The sequence below is a fragment of the Ambystoma mexicanum genome, chromosome 1q (genome assembly GCF_040938575.1).
Source record: "Ambystoma mexicanum isolate Mex_15411 chromosome 1q, UKY_AmexF1_1, whole genome shotgun sequence".
Lineage (NCBI taxonomy): Eukaryota > Metazoa > Chordata > Amphibia > Caudata > Ambystomatidae > Ambystoma > Ambystoma mexicanum.
In genome coordinates, this window is record NC_090922.1 from 929,837,634 (window position 1) to 929,858,555 (window position 20,922).

General features: G+C 45.7%; 1 protein-coding gene across 3 annotated transcripts in view; it reads right to left on the reverse strand.

The window, feature by feature from the left end:
- CDC14A (cell division cycle 14A) overlaps nt 1-20,679 on the reverse strand; it is a 1,359,412-nt gene extending 1,338,733 nt beyond the window's left edge. For all 3 annotated transcript variants that reach the window (XM_069641577.1, XM_069641576.1, XM_069641580.1), the window contains exon 1: nt 20,514-20,679. In XM_069641577.1, the coding sequence (XP_069497678.1) occupies nt 20,514-20,586 (73 nt within the window). In that variant the 5' untranslated portion in view covers nt 20,587-20,679. The remainder of the gene's footprint in view (nt 1-20,513) is intronic.
- Between the last annotated feature and the right edge of the window lie 243 nt (nt 20,680-20,922).

Sequence of the window (20,922 nt, forward strand, 5' to 3'; positions counted from 1 at the left end):
AATAGACGTCCTGCTAAGTGAATAGAACGACGGGAAGTAGACATGATCCTAAAAATAGATGATATTGAAAATCGAGAAAGGAGAAACAATCTGTTTTTTCCCAGAATTCCAGAAAAAGAGGGAGAGACAGAAGGAGACCTCAAAAATGTGATTCATCAGATCATGAAGCACCTCTTCGATGATGACGCAATCGATGTCACAAAGATTGAAAAACTCCACAGAGCCAGAGGACCGGCCGGAGGCCCAAGGTCGGTCTTGGTACACTTCCACAATTACCCCAACAGGCTCAGAATCCTCAAAGGCCAAACCAAAAGGAACAGTGATGCTAGACACAACACGCATCACCATATTCCAGGATCTGTCATCCCTTACTGTCGCGAAGAGACGACTGTGCCTGCCACTCACCAAATAGTTAAGAGAAAAAGGAATACGCTGCAGATGGGGTTAGCCATTCTCAATCACATTTGAATTAGAAGGACAGAAACGCAAGCTTGTAACAGAAACGGAGATCAACAACACCATACGGGAACTACTGGACGGTGGAGAACACAATCCTGAAAGTCAAACAAAAGAGCGGGAAGACACAAGATGGCGAGTAAAGGGACCAAATAGAAGGAGGATACCAGGATCGAGGAAATTCATGAAGCTCAACGCAACCTCACCTAACACATCATGAAGAACAAAGCGGACTTAAAAATGCACTGACCCTGGGAGAAGCTCACGTAGGTCAAACCAATAGAAAATTCATGGTGACAAGCAGAGAGATGTCCCACGCGTCACTGAATTACAAATCATTGAATGGCCTCGCAAGAGGCTCTCTGAATCAGTGACAATCTGGTAAAGCTGTAAAAAGTTGAAACATTTTGCAAAATGTTTGAACTGCTGCAGTTACCTAAGGTACAGTTAGAGAGGGACTACGGGGGGCACCCGATATAGTAGTGCAACATCTAGAGGTCTGGGACAACAACCCCATTCGTGGCTCGGACTCACCTGGCAAAGACGACTTGGAGAGACCGAGCGCCTCAGAAAGAGGGATGTATGGGAGAGAAAGGGGGGGGTCATACAGTAGGGGGAGGGAAGGGGGTGGAATCCCAAGGAAGATTTCACAAGCCAAATGGCTCAAGCAATGGCACCTATCACAACCAAGTACACTCCACACGAGGGACCAATTCAGCACATAGAGACAGATGGAAATCATAAGCACCATAGATGGCGACACTAAAGGGGACACACACAGGCGGCAGACTCTGAATATAAACATTAAATGTCAAAGGCCTAAACTCTGCCACCAAAAGATCCCCAGTTGCTAGGGAATTCAAGAGATCAGGAACTGATATCCTGTTCCTACGAAAGACCAGATATCAAAAAGGGGAAGAGCATAGAATACCAAGTGGCCTTATTGGGAATACATATTGGAGCTCTGTGATCTTAAAGAAAGCAGGGGTGGGCATCCTAATACGGAAAGGGATATGCATGGAGGTCACCAAAACATGGGAAGACACTAAAGGGACAGCATTACTGGTATCAGGCCAAATTCAAAACACAAAAATCACTTTTGCAACAATCTACGCACCTAACCAAGGACAGAAGAGATTTCTGCAGAGGACCACAGAGAAAATAATAGGGGAGGCACAAGGATACCTTATACTTGGAGGGGATTTCAATACATGGATGAATGTAACCTTGGATAGACAGACTAGGGATGATGTGAACCATGAACCTCAGAACAAAGGGGGAATAGAATTTAACACGACCATGTTTACATGTTTTAAGAGATCGTTGGAGGTCTCTTCACCCGCAGGAAAGGGGATTCACATTTTATTGTACTCCACACGGCACCCTCACAAGAATTAATTACCTATATATTTCAAGGGAACTGCTAGCGGTATTAAAGGATTCCCACATTCACCCGATTTCGTGGTCAGGCCACGACATGGTATCAATTGACATACTCTGGGATGGTCTATGCCCCAGGAACTCGAAATGGAGGTGCAATGACACGTTATGGAAGGACCCAATCTTTAGGGAGGAAATGGAAACTGAAATTAAACAATTCTTTATCGTTAACGATACAGGGGAGATGAAAAATGAAACAGTATGGGACGCAGCCAAGGCCACTTGGAGGGGTGTCCTAATAAGGGAAGGGGTTCGGAAGAAAAGAGAACGTACACTTATAGAAAAAAGATTTAGAAGTGAAATAGAAACAGTCCAAAGACTCGCACAGTCATCCCCCAGAGATAGGCAAAAACATCTCACAGAAGCTAGGGACCTCAGAGAGGACATGAGATTACTGGAGGAGGGAAAAATAATCCAGACCCTACAGTTTCTAAAACAAAAATTGTATGAAAAAGGGGGCAAGGCAGACTCCCTTTTGGCAACACGACTGTGCAAACAACGAGCTGAGAGATGGGTCAATGAAATAGAGGAATCAGACAGTAATATCACAGACACAGCAGAAGGTGTGCAAGAAACATTTGCATCCTTTTACAAAACCCTATCTCGCAGAGCAGGGACAGCACCTGCAGGAGCTATAGACAAATACCTCGGAGAATCTCACCTCCCCTCACTATCTAACACAGAGGCCGAAGTCCTTGAAGCACCAATTACAGGAGACGAAATAAAGAAAGCCATTGGGCGCCTCAAGTTGGGGAAAGCACCTGATGAAGATGGTTTCACCCCGGGTTTCTTCAAAATGTTTGCGTCGATCCTAACCCCCTTCCTAATGGCACTTTTCAATGATATTATCGAAACAGGAAAGGCACCTGGCTCATTCGCTCAGGCCCTCCATATAGTGTTACCCAAAGAAGGTAGAGACCCCAAATGCTGTGGCTCTTAATACCCAATATCACTCCTTAATATCGATGCCAAAATAAATGCCAAGGTCTTAGCAGCCAGATTGGAAAATCACTTGCCAAAACTGATACACTCTGACCAGGTGGGATTTTTACTGGGATGCCAAGGAGTGAACACAATGAGGAAAATTCTCCATTTGATACATGAAGCTCAAGGAATGTGGGGGGACCCTACCTTCCTATCGATAGACTCAGAAAAGGCATTTGATAGAGTAGCGTAGGAATTCTTAGATGGGGTGCTTTTAAAGGTTGGGCGGGGTCCAAGATTGCTACGGGGCATCAAAGGTTTATACTCATCCCTGAAGACATGCATAGCGGTCAATGGGGGTTACTTGCGATGGTTCAATCTAGGGACAGGGACCAGAGAGGGATGCCCACTGTCCTCACTGCTCTTAGTTCTCTCATTAGAGCCACTCACTCAAAAATGACGACAAGATCAGAGGGTGGAGGGAATCACGGTTGGAGGCAAGACATATAAATTACAGCTTTACGCCAATGACATGTTGTTGCACGTGACTAATCCACGAACATCGATCCCGGCAGCGATCAAGTTGATTGAGACATATGGTCAAATGGCAGGGCTCAAAATCAACCCTGGGAAGTCGGTCTTCCTCCCAATAGACAAAAATAGAGATGGAGAGGTGCGATGATTCTCACCCTTGGGCGTGAAAGTTGGTCTGGGGATATCACTTTACCTAGGTATTAAGGTCACAAGAGAACTCAAAGACTTATAGGGAGGCAAACTCCCCACCCTCTGTGATGACAGTAATAGAAAAAGGCCTGACACAACGGAACCAGCTCACTCTCTCCTGGATGGGGCGACTCAATATCATCAAAATGGTGATATTACCGAAAATCCTGTATTTGTTCCAGATGCTCCCCATACTAATACCTGATGATTACTTCGTAAAAACAAAGGCCTCGATATTGCGCTTTCTCTGGTAAGGCAAGGAACCCAGAGTCCCTTACGCACTGCTACACCTCAATAAAGTTAGTGGAGTGGTGGGCCTCCCAGATATATGCCTATACTTAGAAGCCACCCAACTGAGAATCCTGGTCCCTCACCTTAGACAGCGGAAAGACCTACAGTGGGTAGACCTAGACAATCGACATCTTCATCCTGCATGTGCAGAGCTGGTAGGAAGCAAGTAGGTTGTATAAAAAGAGAGGGGAGATATCAATGGTGGGAGCATGTTTACCTTTGGTGTGTGAGTACCTTAAGTACTATGTAGGATGTGGAGAAAATATGGTGTTACTATAGGTAGTTATAATTCCTACTCGATGTGCCTTATTGTGGTCCAGATGAGTGTTAATAGGGTGCGGCTACCGAGGTAAAGCAGGTGGTCAAAGTGGAGCTTGGTATCTAGATTAACTAGTACGTGACAATTGAGTAGAGTGTTCTCTATTACATAATCAACGGTGTGCTGGCAATGGGAGGCCTAATCTAGCAGAGGATATCAAGTAGTGTGACAGTACAGTCAATACTGATAAGATAAAATTAATACTGTTTATGCACTAGCGATGATGCTGTACAACACAGTTAGATAAAATTGATATTGGCAGGTAAAAAAATCACTTGGCATTTACAAGTAGGATATAAATGGTAGGAGCTGGCGATGTGCAGTCAGGCTAATACATATGGAGTAATACAGAGTGGAGGCAGGTGAGCATGGCAAGTTATTGTTTACCAACTGAATACTCAATACTCATACCCCTCACAGGGTGTTATCAGTCTGACTTCAAGCTCCTTAATGACATATATCAGGGTGTCCAGGCTTGGATGGGCACACATGAACTTTGTCTAACGATGAAAAAACGGAGCTACTACTCATTGGATCACGAAATCATCTAAATAAACTGCCAGAACAATTCTAAAACTTCCTCATTGACAACACTCCTATTAAAGTATCAAAGGAGGTCAAAACACTTGCTGCCCGATTCATGGAATTATTTGCGTGAATAATGCAGATTTGCGTGCCTTTCTGCCCGAAAATCCCCATACTTCAAACAGGGGTTTTCGGGCAGAAAGGCGCACACATCTTCGTTTTTCACGCAAATAATTCCATGAATCAGGCTTTGGTATCTACCTAAACACTACATTATCTCTTACTAAACAAATTAACTCCATAGCCTCCTCAGTCTCGTACACAGCTAAACTTATCAGAGCCTGCAGGCCCTTTCTCTGCCCCACCAGTTCTATCACTCTGGCCAGAGCTTTGATACTATCTAGACTGGATTACTGTAACTCCCTATACATTGGTACAAGCCACTCTAACCTGAACAAACTACCAGTACTTCAGAATAACACGCTAAGAGCTGTGCTTAATATCCCCAAAGCCAACCACATCTCTAGTACTAGACAAATGGTTCACTGGCTTTCAATCAAAACCAGAATAACTTTCAAAACACTCTCCCTAAAGCATAAATGTCTAGCCAACAAAGCCCCGAAATACTTAAACTGTAAATTCACCAACACCAAATCCACTAGACCTACCGGAACCGCACAAGCTAACCAAATTCAGGTACCTAGGTACAACATAGAAAGAGCTGGGGGCAAGAGCTTCCCAGTGCCAGCATCCAAACAGTGGAAATCACTACAACCTGACATCAGATCTGACACCCCTTACTGGACCTTCAGGAACAAACTAAAATCCTGGCTTTTCACCCAGGAATAAGTTCATCAGTCTAATACCAGACTAGACCTCTCTAATTCCCAGTGAACTGCAATTATTGTATAACATTCTATAAACTCTCATACAGCTATATATTTAAAGATCATAACACTTTAAATTAACAACCATGTATAAATGTAAATATTTCATGTGTAATTATGTTTAACACTAATTATTATTGTACCTGCTTCAATTGACAGTTACTGTAACTACCTGTATTGCAATGATAACTTGTAAAATGTGCACCCAGATAGCCTTGGGTTAGGAAAGCAATATAAACAAATAAATAAAGAAAGAGATATGTTTTAGGCATGTTTTTAATTGAGCAGTCGACACACATCCCTTGAGATCGGATGGTAACGGGTTTCAAAGACCTGGTGCTCAAGCAATGAAGCTTGAGCTACCAATCATTTTTAGAAGAACTCAAGGTCGATAGAGTGAGATCTTTATTGGAACGTAGAGTCCACCTAAAAGGAACCCTCGAGACTCATGACGAAAGATATGCAGGAGCTTCACCTGCCAAGCATTTAAACACCAAGATGGTGCCTTTGAACCGAATTCTTTGAATGACCGAGAGTCAGTGCAGTTTTCTATGAGACTCGGACACCTGGGACTGACGACCAATTCCACAAACACCGCGTACTGCTCCATTTTGGATCACTTGTAGACTTTTCATATTTGCTAGGGAGGCTAAAACAAGCAAACTGTTGCAATAATCCAGTTTTGTATTAATGATAGGTGCCGCAATCATGGCCCTATTGGACCCCGATAAATAAGGATGAATCAGCCAGAGCAGATGAACAAAATAAGAGCAGGAAGACTTAAGGTAAGAAACATATTTCTTAAAAGATAGATGAAAGTTGAAGAAAAACCCAGACTGTTTTGATGGAATCAGAGACCTTAATGGTATTGCCGGTGATAATGAAGCTATTGTATGATACCTCAAGTTGATTTAGATATTGTGGGGTGCCCACAATGAGCAGCTCGGTTTTCTTATTGTTTAAAGCCAGGGAGTTCATGGCCATCCAAGACTGCATTGTTTTAAACACTTCATTGACCCTGTCTGAATCTTTACTGTAGTTATCAGATAATGCTAACACAATCTGAGTATCGTCTGCATAATTTGCGAATTGTACACTCATAGAGGATAGCAGATCGCACAAAGGCCTGATGAACACACTAAACAGTAATGTAACACCACACAGAAGGGAGGCCATTTGAGATTGCGCACTACCCTTGGTCACAGATGCAGTTCTAGGGCCAAGAAATTATCTGAACCAGCTGGCAGCAGAGGTAGTACATCCACCAACCTTAACCAATCTATCTGCCAGGAGAGCATGATCGACCAAATTGAAAGCGGCCGACAAGTCCAATAGTAATAGCAATGCCAGACCAACCCTATCAATTATTTCAGCTAAATTGGATTTGAGATCCAATAGTGCAGTCTCGGTCCTGTGATTCACACTGAACCCAGACTGTCCAGGGGCAGGCATATTGCTTTTTTCCACAAAAACGTTATATTGAACATACGCCACTTTATCAAGTACTTTCGGAACAAAAGGGACATTTGTGATGGTCGGGAATGCAAAGATGCAAGCTAGATTTTCAGATGATTTAGGAAAGTGAAAGATTAGGCTGCTTCTAATTGAGGCCCTGGGTTTGCCTCCTAGAGGTCAAAGGCGTAGCAGATTGAAACCTTAAATCTCAGTGGACTTTCCCATCAATCCTAGAGATCTGTGTTTGACCTTATGTTCAAATCCTGGAAAGATAGAGAGAGATAGAAAGAGAGTGAGAGTGAGAGTGAGTGAGAGAGAGAGAGAGAGATGAACATGTAGCCTACAAACCAGCTATTACCTAAAATTCTAGTTTCATCACTCTACCAAATCTTAACTGAATCTCAGGGGAAAAACAAACTAGCAGGGTTATAGAAGTGGAATACAGGCCAAAGAACTGATGATGAAACGTGGGTGGCAGTCTGGGCCAGAGCAAATAATGGCCCTCATTACGACCCTGGCGGAAATCGAAAAACGATGGCGGAAATGTAATACCGCCATCGAATACCGCTCGGTGCGATTATGACCCGTCACCGTAAAGTACGATGCCATTAGCGACACCGTAGTGAACGCCAACGCTAACTGCACCAAGTACGCGCACGTGGGCCATGCAAAACCGTAATTACCACCATGGCGCAACGGTACGCGAATGCTGACCCTAGCGGACATTTACTTAACGCCATCAAGCATGGCGGAAAGTACCATTCCGCCATGGTGAGAATTACGGCATCGTGAACCAACCGTAAATGGCCCTACTGAGTGCCTGTACACCACTCCCTGCCCACATTGCACAACTCCTCGTAGGTGCAATGAAGTTACACAATGCAACCAGTGAAATGTACAAGTCACCCATGCATGCCAACGAACAAATGAATGTAGGGGCTCCAAGTGCCTTGTGAGTGGCCATCCATATTTGGCATGTCACCATTGCCGTACTGATGCAGCACAGGCACGTGAAGGTTCAAGTACAGCAATATGAACTGAAATATGAGACAAAACAACAACAGGCCCCCATCGCTTGACACCAGTGTAAGGCAACATTCAAAGCAGTATCCTGAGGGAGACTGCACCAGCCCTGTACTCTTGCCAGTAAACAAACCAACCATCAGCATAAGCATGTACCACACAAGTTGGCAGAGTGACTGAGCAGCCAGGCTCATCTCAAGAGGGGCCAATGGGAGCTGCAGGGCACAGATGGCACGAATACAGAAGCTATTCCAATGGACATGACCTCAGTCTCCCTCCAAGAAACGCACGCAAACACAGGCACCTGTGACCAGCCATTTTCTGATAATCACATCATTCCACCAATCCACCTGGCTGACCTGCATCTGTTACACAAAAGCCAATCCCCCGCCCCTGAGCATGACATCATTAAAACAGTCATAATGGCAGCCCCTATCCCTGACCTTACTGGGCTTCGTAGGCAAACGCGGCCAGTACAGTACCACGCAACTATACTCAGAAGCCGGAACCCAATGCAGATCTTCTCACAATACATCGCTCCACAAATAGGAATATGCTACATTACTTGCAAAGAATAACGCTACACGGTTAATATCAGAATAAAATTTTAATGCACATCAAATTCACCAAGCCCATACAGCTATTAGGTCATAAACTCCAAAATATTTTTCATTACTGTGGGCTGCATCCGCAATAAATGACCAGCTTCTTCTTGTGTGACGCCCTGTTCCTTCATGGTACACAGGGGCTACATTCACGTTCAAAAAGGCAACATGGAAGCGCCTAGAACCGCAGGGCCGTCCCATTAGGTAGGCACTAGTCCAGCTGAAAGGTTGATATGTTGCTCCTAGCCACTAGCACTGCGTAAGGGCATGTGGCCCATTGGCGATCGTCCCATAAGATCGTAATGGTGCTCCACTGATTAACTCGAAGCAGCAGGTGTCGGGAGTAAAAGCCATCTGCAGGAGTGGCATACAGATGGCAGCGGCAAAAGGGGAGGAGATACCTGTCACCCAAATGAAATGAAAAAGAATAGTATGGGCATCAGAACTTCATTTGTATTACTCACTTCAATGATCACACTAAATCTACAGCCATATGCATGCTAGCCCACTCAAAAGGATTATTTCCACCCAAAAATCACTTGCGAATCATAACTATATACATCGAGGTGAAAACACTATTACAAGCGAGTGTTTGTGTGCATGCGTCTGTTAAAACAGAATCCATTAGATGGGATTAGTAACGTGCATAGACACAAGTGTTTGAAGGCGCGTCGAGACAGGGAGGGTTCAACAAGGGCAGATAGACGATGGTCCCACTATGGCAGCTCTGCATCACATAGCGCAGGGGAAGGGGATAGATACCAAAAAGCCATGTACATGGCAAACTCTCAATTAAATCATCTGTCCATGCATCCATACATCATTCCCTCATCCCGGTATAAAAACGCCTGATTATTTACTCACATAACATTTGAAATTTCCATTGAGTCTGTGCGTAATGCAGTCTGCAAAATCCACTGTGCTCCAGCCCGGAATTCTAGTGTTGTGAAGTAACATGTATTTGGGAACGTCCTGCCTTATCGTCCACTACGCATCCCATACTATTCATATCAATCATTGCATTCTCGCCATGGCCCCTGTCCCAAGGACATTAAACAATAGAACGTTATATTTGCAGTCAGACCTGTGGGCGTCTCCTCGCCGCTAGCTGAAAACCGAAAGCGCTGTCCTTCGAATTCCTCATTTGCAACATCACGTCGAAAAGGCATCTGTGACCGCTTGAAATCACAAATTCATCCATGTAGTGCGGCAGTGTGTGAAAATGGCAACTGGCTTCACTCACAAATGGGACGCCCCGCCCGTCGGTGAACCTCGGTACAGTGCTGCATGAGGGTCCACCGTTAATCGAGTACTACATTCCACTGACCCTTCACAAGTTTGTTTGCGACTGCAAAGATAGTATGTGAAACAATGGGACCATAGCAGAATGAACATATAAACCAATATTTCACTGCCATCGGGATTAAATACATGATTGTAATAGCAAGATGCCATGCGTCACATTGCAGCGTTGTGTGCGGGACGTGCCCGCCCAAAGGGGATTGCAGCTGGCACAGGTGGAATGAATCACCACAGGTGGAGGCTATACAGCCTGAAAACACATAAATTGCACACCCAACCCCCTCCCACAACCACACCCACTCCAAAATGCTACCGGCAGGACTAGCGATGTTGGCCCAGGGGGACCTGATAGCACTGCAAGTACTACAACTTCAAGAAGAAGACGAACACCAACTACTACAACAACCGGCCGCACAGAGGAGACGCAGGAGGAGGAGGAGGGCAAGGCACGGCCAGCAAGGCCCACCAGCACAGCCACTACCACCACGCAGGCAGCCCGCAATCCCACGCCTCCGAGCTCATCCGTTCAACCTCACTGCTGAGCAGATCCACACCCTCTACCGTTTGGACCGGGACACCATAACCGCCATTGTGAACATGACACACGCTGACCTTGTCAGCATGATAGATAGCCCAACCGCCATCCCACCCCTACTGAAGGTGGTGTCTGTACTCCACTTCCTGGCCACAGGCACCTACCAGCACACAGTCAGACAGTTGCATGGCATTTTACAGCCACTGTTGTCATGGACACTATTGCAAGTGCTCGATGCCCTCCTGAAGCACGCAGACGACTACATCTCTTTACCACGCTCGGAGCAGGAGATTACAAACACAAAAGTGGGATTCCATGCACTTGCCGGCATACCGGGTTGCATTGGTGCCATCGACTGCACCCATGTGGAATTGGTTGTCCCACATGCCATGGAGGTCCAGTACCGCAACCGGAAACAATATCATTCTCTTAATGTACAAATGGTGTGTGACTCCAACAGGATCTTTACACATTGTTGTGCCCGATTTCCTGGATCAACCCATGATTCTATGGTCTTGAGGAACTCTACAATACCACGCTACATGGAGCGACATGCAGGGAACAGATCCTGGCCACTCGGTGAGTCTCATTTCATGCATGATAATGTGGGGTATGTGATGCGGCAATGACCTGGCAGGAAGGGGGGGGGGATGCGTACGTAGCAATGTCATTCCACAAACATCCTTTATTGTCCACATACAGGTGATGCCGGGTATCCACTGAAGAGATGGCTCCTTACACCACTCCGGAACCCACAGAACCAGCATGAGGAGGACTACAACCATGCCCACTCACGTACCCGTGTAGTCATAGAACAGGCATTCGGCCTACTGAAGGCTCGTTTCCGCTGCCTCAGCAGGTCTGGCGGGGCACTCCTGTACCGCCATGAGAAGGTTGCAAAGATGGTCATGGCATGTGTCATGCTACATAACATGTGCGTACGTAGAAATGTGCCCATGCCCCCTGACGCAGAACTGCAAGCACCTGAAGATGGTCATGATGAGGGTGGGGATGTGGCAGCACCTCAAGGAGTCCGCGAGGCACAGGAGGCCCGTGAAATTCGTCAGAATATCATAGATTCATGCTTCTAGCACTCACGCCTGGTGGCTGATACATGGACACGGGACTTGTGGCACTGTGTGTGTCTGGAACATGCACAATGTGGACTGTACGCCTATAAAGGCCTCGTACACAAAGATCAATGTCCACACATCTCATTGGATGATTATGAAATGTTTATAGCATATGTGAAATTATATTACACACCCCATCGACCCGCCACCCAAGAAAGCCCAACACCCCCCCTCCACCCTCCTACCTCCCCCCCGAACACCAGTGTCCAAAGATGCTCATTGTTAGTGGGCAGACGCTATTGCAAGCCCCCTCTCCGGGTATCAGGGGCACCCCTGCCTGTGGAGCGCAGGTTCCTCCCAGATCTACGCTGGGGGCTGCCCTGGACGGAACTTGCAACGGATGATGTCTCTGCCTGCTCACGTCCATGCATGTCCCTAAGAGTTTGTGAGAGCTCAGTGAGCACACGGCGCACAGCGGCAAGTTCACCACATACGTCTTTGGACGTCGCATGCAGTTCCCCCCTCAGGCTCTCGGTGCTTCTTTCCATTTGTACCCTTAGTGTCTCTGTACTTCTCTCCATTTGTACCCTTAGTGTCTCTGTACTTCTCTCCATTTGTGCCCTAAGTGTCTCAGTAGATGTTTCTATGGCTGCCTTAGTACCCCCACATTCATCGGCATGCTCCTTGAGGAGCGTGGCCAGTTGCTGCTGTTGCACGATCACCTGGTCGAGGGACTGTTGCCTCTGCTGGGCCATGCCCATTTGCGGTGGTGTCACAGAGGGGCTGATCACCTCATGTTGCCTTGCCACAGGGCTTGTGGGGGATGGCCAGTCGTCGTCTTGTGGGTGCCCCTGCGTGGTATCCTCATGGTGTACGGGATGAAACAAACAGGGGGATTGAGACAGGTCATGGATGGGTCCTACATCGACAGCACCGTTTTCTGTGTCGGAGCATGCTGGCATTAATGCAGTGTCACCTATGGTGCTGCTGCCACCAGAAGCAGTGCCTTCTGTGGCATCCATTGGGGGGACCTGTGGTGCTGCTGTTGTGGGCATTCTGGCTGCTGGGGTGCCTGTTGAAGTCCCCTCCTGTGTGCTGCCACTTGATTTGTGCTGCTGCCGTGTCTTGATCCGTGCAGCTGAGGTGGAGGGTCTTTGGCCGTTGGTCTTGGCCCTCTTTGCAGGTGTGCTGGTAGGGGTGTCCTGAAGCTCGTCGTTTGAATCGGACCCTGTGGTGGAGTAAAGGAGGGCGAGCGTTATTTATGGGTCTGTGGAAATTGGAATGGCAATGTATCACATGCATTGGGGTGGTACCTGAGGGTGATTTGGGTCAGGGCCTTGGAGGTGGTTTCATTTTTGTGTGGATTGAGGATGCAGTTGTTTTGCAGCCTGCAGTTAGGGTGTGCATGCTGCACGTGTAGAGGGTGTTTTTAGGATTTTTAATTGTTTATGTATTTAATGTGACTTTTAAAGTGCGCTATCAGGCCAATGTATGTGGACGTTCTCCTGGACATGTGTTTCTGTTGCACTATGTGGACACATGGTACTTCACATGATTGGACATTGTGGATTTAGCATTGTTTTATTTGGCCCACCTACCTGATTCTTCGGATGTCTGCACTCCTTTCTCCATCCCTCCGACTCCCTCTATACTCTCCATTCCAATGGTGGAGGCACAGATTTCTTCCCAGGGGGTCAACTTGATGGGTGATTCCGATCCTCCCCCGGTAGCTGTGGCAATGTTACGGTTGGCTGATAGTATGCTCCGTACGCGTATCCGCAAGTCGTCCCATCGCTTTCTGCATTGCTGTGGGTTGCGGGGTGCGCTCCCCACCGCACTTACCCGCTGTGCCACCAGGGCCCATGTGGCCTTCTTGTTCGCAAGTGCCGTCCTGGTCATTTGCGTCGAGAAGACGACGGCAGCATTCTCCTGGAGGGTCTCTGTGAGCACGGTGAGTTCCTCATGGGAGAAGTGGACCTGCCGCTTGCGGTCGCACGCTTTTTTAGCAACTTTTCCCATTTTGATTGTTTTAACTAGGGTGGCTAACGGGTTGGGATGTGTCTCAGGGTCGGATTTTTGAAGGTTGTGTTGGGATTCTGATTTTATAGGTGTACGGCGTGCTGTTTCCCGTTCCGGCCCCATGTTTTTACTTCCGTTTCCGTATATTTACGGTCACCGTATTTTGCGATTACCGCTCATTACGATGACCGCTATGATGGGTGGCGGAATTGCACCTAGGGCGCCGTACGACGGCGGTGAGGGGCGTTTTGGGGACATTTCCGCCATCGCGGACTTTGCACTTCCGCCATGGCGTAATGCTCGTGCCCGATGGGTCAGAATTAGCCGCACTTTACTCCATCGTGCAATGGCGGAAACGCTATTTACGCTATGGCGGTCAGGTCAGTTACTTTCCGCCAGGGTCGTAATGAGGGCCAATGTCTCAAGGTGCATACATCATACTGGATTACAATGTAAACTATTTTAGATAATACTTTGCTTCGTTGGATATGATTTGTCATTATTGTCTTTAGTTCCAAGGTCTGAGAAAGGAAACCAAATATTGCTTAAGTGTCTATGTCAGTTTCTGCTCAGACATCCTATTCCATGCCCCTGGGGCTAGTAAAAGGTTTTGTGGATGCCTACACAGAAACCCCATCACAATAGAGTGTACAACCATAAAACCACAGGTCAGCAACTATTCCCTTTGCACAACCCCATAGAGAATGTCTCAGAAAGATGCTAAGACTACTAAAAGGCACAGGACAACGGATCTCTTCAGGCAGAAACGAAGAATCCTGTGATTTCAACAATCCTCAATACTAGTCAGCCCAGTACAACTAAGCTCCCAGATGACCCCTGGGACGACTTACCGCAGACCTTCCCAAGGATGTCTGGACATCCCTCAAACTTCAGAGTTCCTTGACCTGATCCCTGGAACCCTCAAATCATGACACCGACAATTATTTAGGAACCAGTAATGGCAGTCATTATATGTTATGGCTCAATGTATTACATGGAGAAGTTGCAGCATGTCCTTAATTTCCATCCCAAATGTTCCCTAATTGTGGCTTTGGAATTTTAAAAAATTATATTTCATTAATTCATTCATTAATTTTGTCATTTGTTATAGCGCCTTTCACCATCATTATAGTCCCAACGCGCTTTTGGTAGAACTCCCTCAGAGGGACTGCGGGCCAGAAATTTGGGAGGTACTATTATGCATGTGTGCATTTCAGTCATCATTAAAAGGTATGCGAGGGTGGCCAAGACCGTCCTAGTCACCCATGTCTAAATGTGGTGTGTATGGGCGCAGAGGATGTATACTATGGACTAAAGGGGGGATTGTTTAAAGAGATAAAAAGTTATGTGTGAAGCTACAGTTCGAATTTCTGTCATTAAAATGTACTTCATTCTTATGGCAGAGGTGATGTGTAATAGTGTCAGGTGAGGACAAAGGCAGAGAATATGACAAGGGAAATGTGCACAAAATCAGACAGTGAATAGCTTGGAGTCAAACAACATGCACACAGGAACCAAGACTCATGTATACTAAAACCAAGGAGTGCAAATAGAGTGTGACAACAATACAAATATATGAAAAGGGATGTGGGGTAAGCACTTAGAAGCTCCTTATGACTGCAAGGAAAGTCGGCAAGCTCCTTACCCACAATTGCTGTTACAGGTACTGACAGCGCTAAGCCCACGTAGAGGGCAAGCAACGACAGGATCTGTGAGCTAACACTCTTGATGGTATTGAATAAGGGAACTTAAAAACAGTACTCACGAGAACGAGAAATACCACTTGAATGTCAGCAAGCCCACGAATCCCGTTGATCAAACAGGGACCCAGAAAGGCTATAACAGTAATGGGAGGATAACTAAATACATAAGACTCAAGACAAGGGGCAAGTAGGAATAGTGATTACAGAATGGTGAGGAAAACATAGGCATTCACAAAGGAGCTAGCTACAACAGCACACCACACCTAATAATCAATGGGAAATAAATGCAGAAGTGCAAGGGAAAACATGGAATGGATTCCAAGAGAAAGTAAGAGCAGGGAAAACGAAATTACAAAGGCAAACTTCCCCCACCAATACAAGGAAAAAGGCAGGAAGCAAAATCTATAAAGAGGAAAGACTAAAGCATCGAGGTTTACAGCCGCAAAGGACAAAGTCAAAGAAATATAGAACACAGGCAAACTGGGATGCACCAAAAGGGAAAGCACTGAGAAATGTTGCCTGCAAACAGAGGAAGACAGAAAGGGATCTAGGAAGAAAAAATCAATTAAGAACATAAATCCGAAATCTAGGGATAAGGAACAAGAAATAGAAACTTGGAACTAGGCACAAAGCTAAGAATCAGGAACAAGGGACCAGTCACAAACAGGAACACTGCAACAATGACCAGTGCTGGGCTGAAGCAAACTGAGGCTTTTAAAGCTGCTTAACGAGCACACGCCTCAGGTGTGCTGCTTGCTGCACCTACAGCCACAGGTGTTTCCTATCCTCCACCCAGCCTTGTCCTGCAAGGGTGGAGATGAAGCTGTGGGCCAGGCATTCTGTGAAGCATAGTCATTTGATTAAAACAGCATGCTGGCTGCCAAAAACCTGAAATGGATCCGGAAGGGAAGTAGCTTGGAAAATAAGGATTTAGCGCTCCCAATTCATCACAGCACTATATCATAAGGTTCAGAAGGAAAGTCCAGTAGGGAATAAACCCCAGATCATGCCCCAAGTGGTGGGAACGGGAGCGAATCATGACAGTATACCCCCTCCCACGGCCATCTTCTGGTGCCCCGCCACCCACACGAGGCATCTTCTTTCCATGATAGGAGTGTTTTTTCTTTCGAGGCGGGACTGATGGAAATGGTGGCCTGTGGGCAAAGGCAGATGGACTGGAATGCATAGAAACGGGTTGCAGTCTAGAAGAGTCATAGGCAGGCTTCTGGTGAGGAAAATATTCATGGGTCGAAGAAAAGCATGAAGGACTTGCAAGATCTGAAGCAGAGTTGGAAGGCCCAGGAAACTCAGTCACTGGGAGCGGGCACTTATAAGTCCTTGAGGGGGAAGGCAGGCTAGTGCAATATGCATTAGACAATGGTAGATGCTCTGTTAGCCTTTCTGCTGAGAGCGGACATGTGGGAGGTGAGGAAATTGCAGGCATGCTGGCAAAAGTCTCAAACTCTGATGCTGTATATTCAGGAGGCTCTGATGCTAAAGTCAAGCAGTTGGGAGAATCGTCTTGTGTAAAAGGCAGGCATTCTGGTGATCCCCCTGAAACATAAGAAGGGCAGGCTGGACGTTCATCGGCAGTAAATGGTTGGGATTCAAGAGGAATCTCTGGAGCAGAAGAAATGCAGCAGAATCTGATGGTGTAGACAGGTACACCTCTGATATTGGCAGCGAGGCTAAGCAGGATACAGGTTTCTCATGAACTGAAGGCAGACAAGCGGTAGGCTCTGGGACTGAAGACATGCACTTAAGATGGACTGCCAGAGGCTCTATGGCTGAAGAGTGATATGCTGGATGTGTCGCTGTAGCTGAAGCCAGGCATGCCAGAGAAAATTTTGAGGCTGAAGACATGCAAGCTGGAGCCATCTCGGTAGCTGAAGACAAACATGTCAAGGTCTTTGGGACTGACCACGTGCATGGTGGAGGCTCTTGAGTAAATGGCAAACATGGCAGTGGTTCATTGATTGAAGACATGTGTGCCAAAGATGACGTCAGAGCTGTGAACTGGATCATAGAAGAGTCAATGGTTGTAGGAGGAGAGACTGAAGTCTCAGAAGTCGACAGACACATTTGTGGCTCAGGAATGGAAGGCACCTTTAGGGCAGTAGACTCCTTGACACTAGTTACCAAAGACTGAGCTGTACCCTTACAGTCCCTTTCCTTAGTGGATGACACAGAGTCTCTTTCTTTGTAGAAGTCACAATCAACCAGAGGAATCACCATAGTAAAGGCTTTGTTAATCAATTGTCCATTCATCTGTCTTAGCTTCTGAATGTGGCAGATTAACAATCAACAGTTCAGGAATCGGCTGCCGGGTTTTTGGTTCTGTATACTGTGGAATGAGTCCATCAGAACATGAAATCTGTACTGTCTCTGATTGTTCGTTGTGACCAAAATTTGGCAGATGGAAGAGTCAACACAGAGGTAGCATCGTTTTCCACATCAGCTTGAACATCTATTTCAGTCTCAGCAGCTGGATCAAGAGCAGAACCTAAGCCTACTGTAGTGACTGATTCTGTGTATGCCATCATTGTGGATTGTGTTTGGAAATCAGAAGCTTGCATGTGTGCAAGCTAAGGGTTATGACGAGCTGCTACACTGGAAATCGTAGGTAAATGAGTGGCTTGTAAATCTTCAGCTAACCGCAATCCCTGACAAACAGCAGGACAATTGTCAGAACCTGTTTCCTGATTAAGCGCTGTGCTAGAAGAAAGATTTTCACTCCCAATAGATCTTACATGCTGACAGGTATCATGGTTTACTAAACTCTCTGCACTCAGGGACTGAACAGTATTCACTTCATTAACATCAACGGATAAAGTCTGAGGTGTATTCATTAAAGACTGTAAGGTTTTATTCTCCTCTTGTAAAGAAATTAATTCTTGTTTTAACTCCTCAAGCTTAGCTTTTAGGATGCCCTGCATTAAATGTTCACCACTATCAGTAGGCCTAGTGGGAGGCATGGTGGCATCAGGGCTGGATCCTGCACTAGCAATCTGGATGTGCACGGATTGTACATTGTCATTTACTGCTTGCAGGTTCTGTGATTTATACTTTCTCTTACCAACTTGGTCTGTGTTTCCTTTAAGCAAACTATTGACACCAGACCTCTTGGCATTAGGGACTACAGTATGTACTTGTGCAGAGGAGTATGCTATAGACTGAGGGGAGAAAACAGAAGTAATGCAAGGAACCCCTCCATTCTTTATGTTTGTATCATGAAACTGTTCAACCTGAGGTGAAGTACAACTGGAATCATGGGGTTCAACAACAGAGGTACTCTTGTGTAATAAGTCTAACAGTGTGTTGTTTTCTGCTGCTAAGGCTTGTACTGACATAGACTCTGGATCAGAATAAAAGACAGAACTAGGATCAGGCATGTAAGATGGGCCATCCTGTAGGAAAAATACTCTGCACGTAAATGCCCATTCGTGACAAGGAGTTCATTTATGTCAGGACTAGTGATTTGATTGTCACAGGTAAATGTAGGGGAATCTTTCTGTACAAACTTGTTAGAGGCCTTGCTGCCTTTCTTTCTTAAACTTGTCATATACAATGGGAATAGTCGGCTGGTCATTTTGTCAGGTGAGGACAAAGGCAAAGAACATGGCAAGGGAAATTTACACAAAATCATACAGTGAATAGCTTTGAGTCAAACAACATGCACACAGGAACCAAGACTCATGTATACTAAAACCCAGGAGTGCAATAGAGTGTGACAACAATACAAATATATGGAAAGGGATGTGGGGTAAGCACTTAGAAGCTCCTTATGACTGCAAGGAAAGTCGGCAAGCTTCTTACCCACAATTGCTGTTACAGGTACTGACAGTGCTAAGCCCACGTAGAGGGCAAGCAACGACAGGATCTGTGAGCTAACACTCTTGATGGTATTGAATAAGGGAACTTAAAAACAGTACTCACAAGGACGAGAAATACCACTTGAATGTCAGCAAGCCCAAGAACCCTGTTGATGAAACAGGGACCCAGAAAGGCCATAACAGCAATGGGAGGATAACTAAATACATAAGACTCAAGACAAGGGGCAAGTAGGAATAGTGATTACAGAATAGTGAGGAAAACATAGGCATTCATACAGGAGCTAGCTATAACAGCACACCACACCTAATAATCAATGGGAAATAAATGCAGAAGTGCAAGGGAAAACATGGAATGGATTCCAAGAGAAAGTAAATGAACAGGAGCAGGGAAAAGAAAATTACAAAGGCAAACTTCCCCCACACATCCAAGGAAAAAGGCAGGAAGCTCAATCTATAAAGAGGAAAGACTAAAGCATCAAGGTTTACAGCAGCAAAGGACAAAGTCAAAGAAATATAGAACACAGGCAAACTGGGCTGCACCAAAAGGGAAAGCACTGAGAAATGCTGCCTGCAAACAGAGGAAGACAGAAAGGGAATCTAGGAAGCAGAAATCAATTAAGCACATAAATTCGAAAACCAGGGCTAAGGAACAAGAAATAGAAACTTGGAACTAGGGACAAAGCTAAGAACCAGGAACAAGGTACCAGACACAAACAGGAACACTGCATTAATGACCAGCGCTGGCCTAATGCAAACTGAGGCTTTTAAAGCTGCTTAACGAGCACACGCCTCAGGTGTGCTGCTTGCTGCACTTGCAGCCACAGGTGTTGCCTATCCTCCACCCAACCTTGTCCTGCAAGGGTGGAGATTAAGCTGTGGGCCAGGCATTTTGGGAAGCATAGTCATTTGATTAAAGCAGCATGCTGGCTGCCAAAAACCTGGAATGGATCCGGAAGGGAAGTAGCTTGGAAAATAAGGATTTAGCGCTCCCAATACATTACAGCACTATAGCATAAGGTTCGAAATGAAAGTCCAGTAGGGAATAAACCCCAAATCATGCCCCCAAGTGGTGGGAACGGGAGCAAACGGAGCGAATCGTGACAAATAGTGTTTGTGTTATATGTGAGTGCAGGGTGTATGGAAGTGAGCCTGTGCCTTCCGCTAAATTGAGACTGTGCGGTGTGTGAGAGGAGAAAAGTGTTAGCTGTACAAACAACAATGTCTACTTCCTGTGTTCCATCTATGTAGAAAGAGAAGTGCTACATTTTACAGACGATTGAAGTGCTCAATGAATGCAGAATACCTTACACAATTAGGCTAAATGCGAGGTTTGGCTAGCTAACACAAATGAGCTAAAAACAAAGTAAGACTACCTTACACATTTACTGATCAAAACTCACCTAGTGGACTAGCACTAAAGGAAATGGCCGACCTCTGGGACTCTGGATTTTTCAATGTTACTTTGCAGGTCATTGGGTTGTAAAAGCATGTTTGGAGTTGGAAGTCTTGCTGTGCTGGTGCTGCTCACAAGATGCAGCCCTGGCGAGGGCTCCACTACTGAACAATGGTCTCTTTTACATAGGACAATGGGGACTCCAGAATACTAGGCATGTCATATTCAGAAGGTTATTATGATGAAATCATTAGCAGACACAACAGTCTTTTTTTTATTTGCATGTTTATTAATTTTATAAATAATAAACATAAAACCATAAACATTACAAAAATTGAAAATTACAACTAGGTTCATAACATTCAGGTTACTCCAAACCTAAAAAAGGAAATATTACAGAATCAGTTAGGAACAAC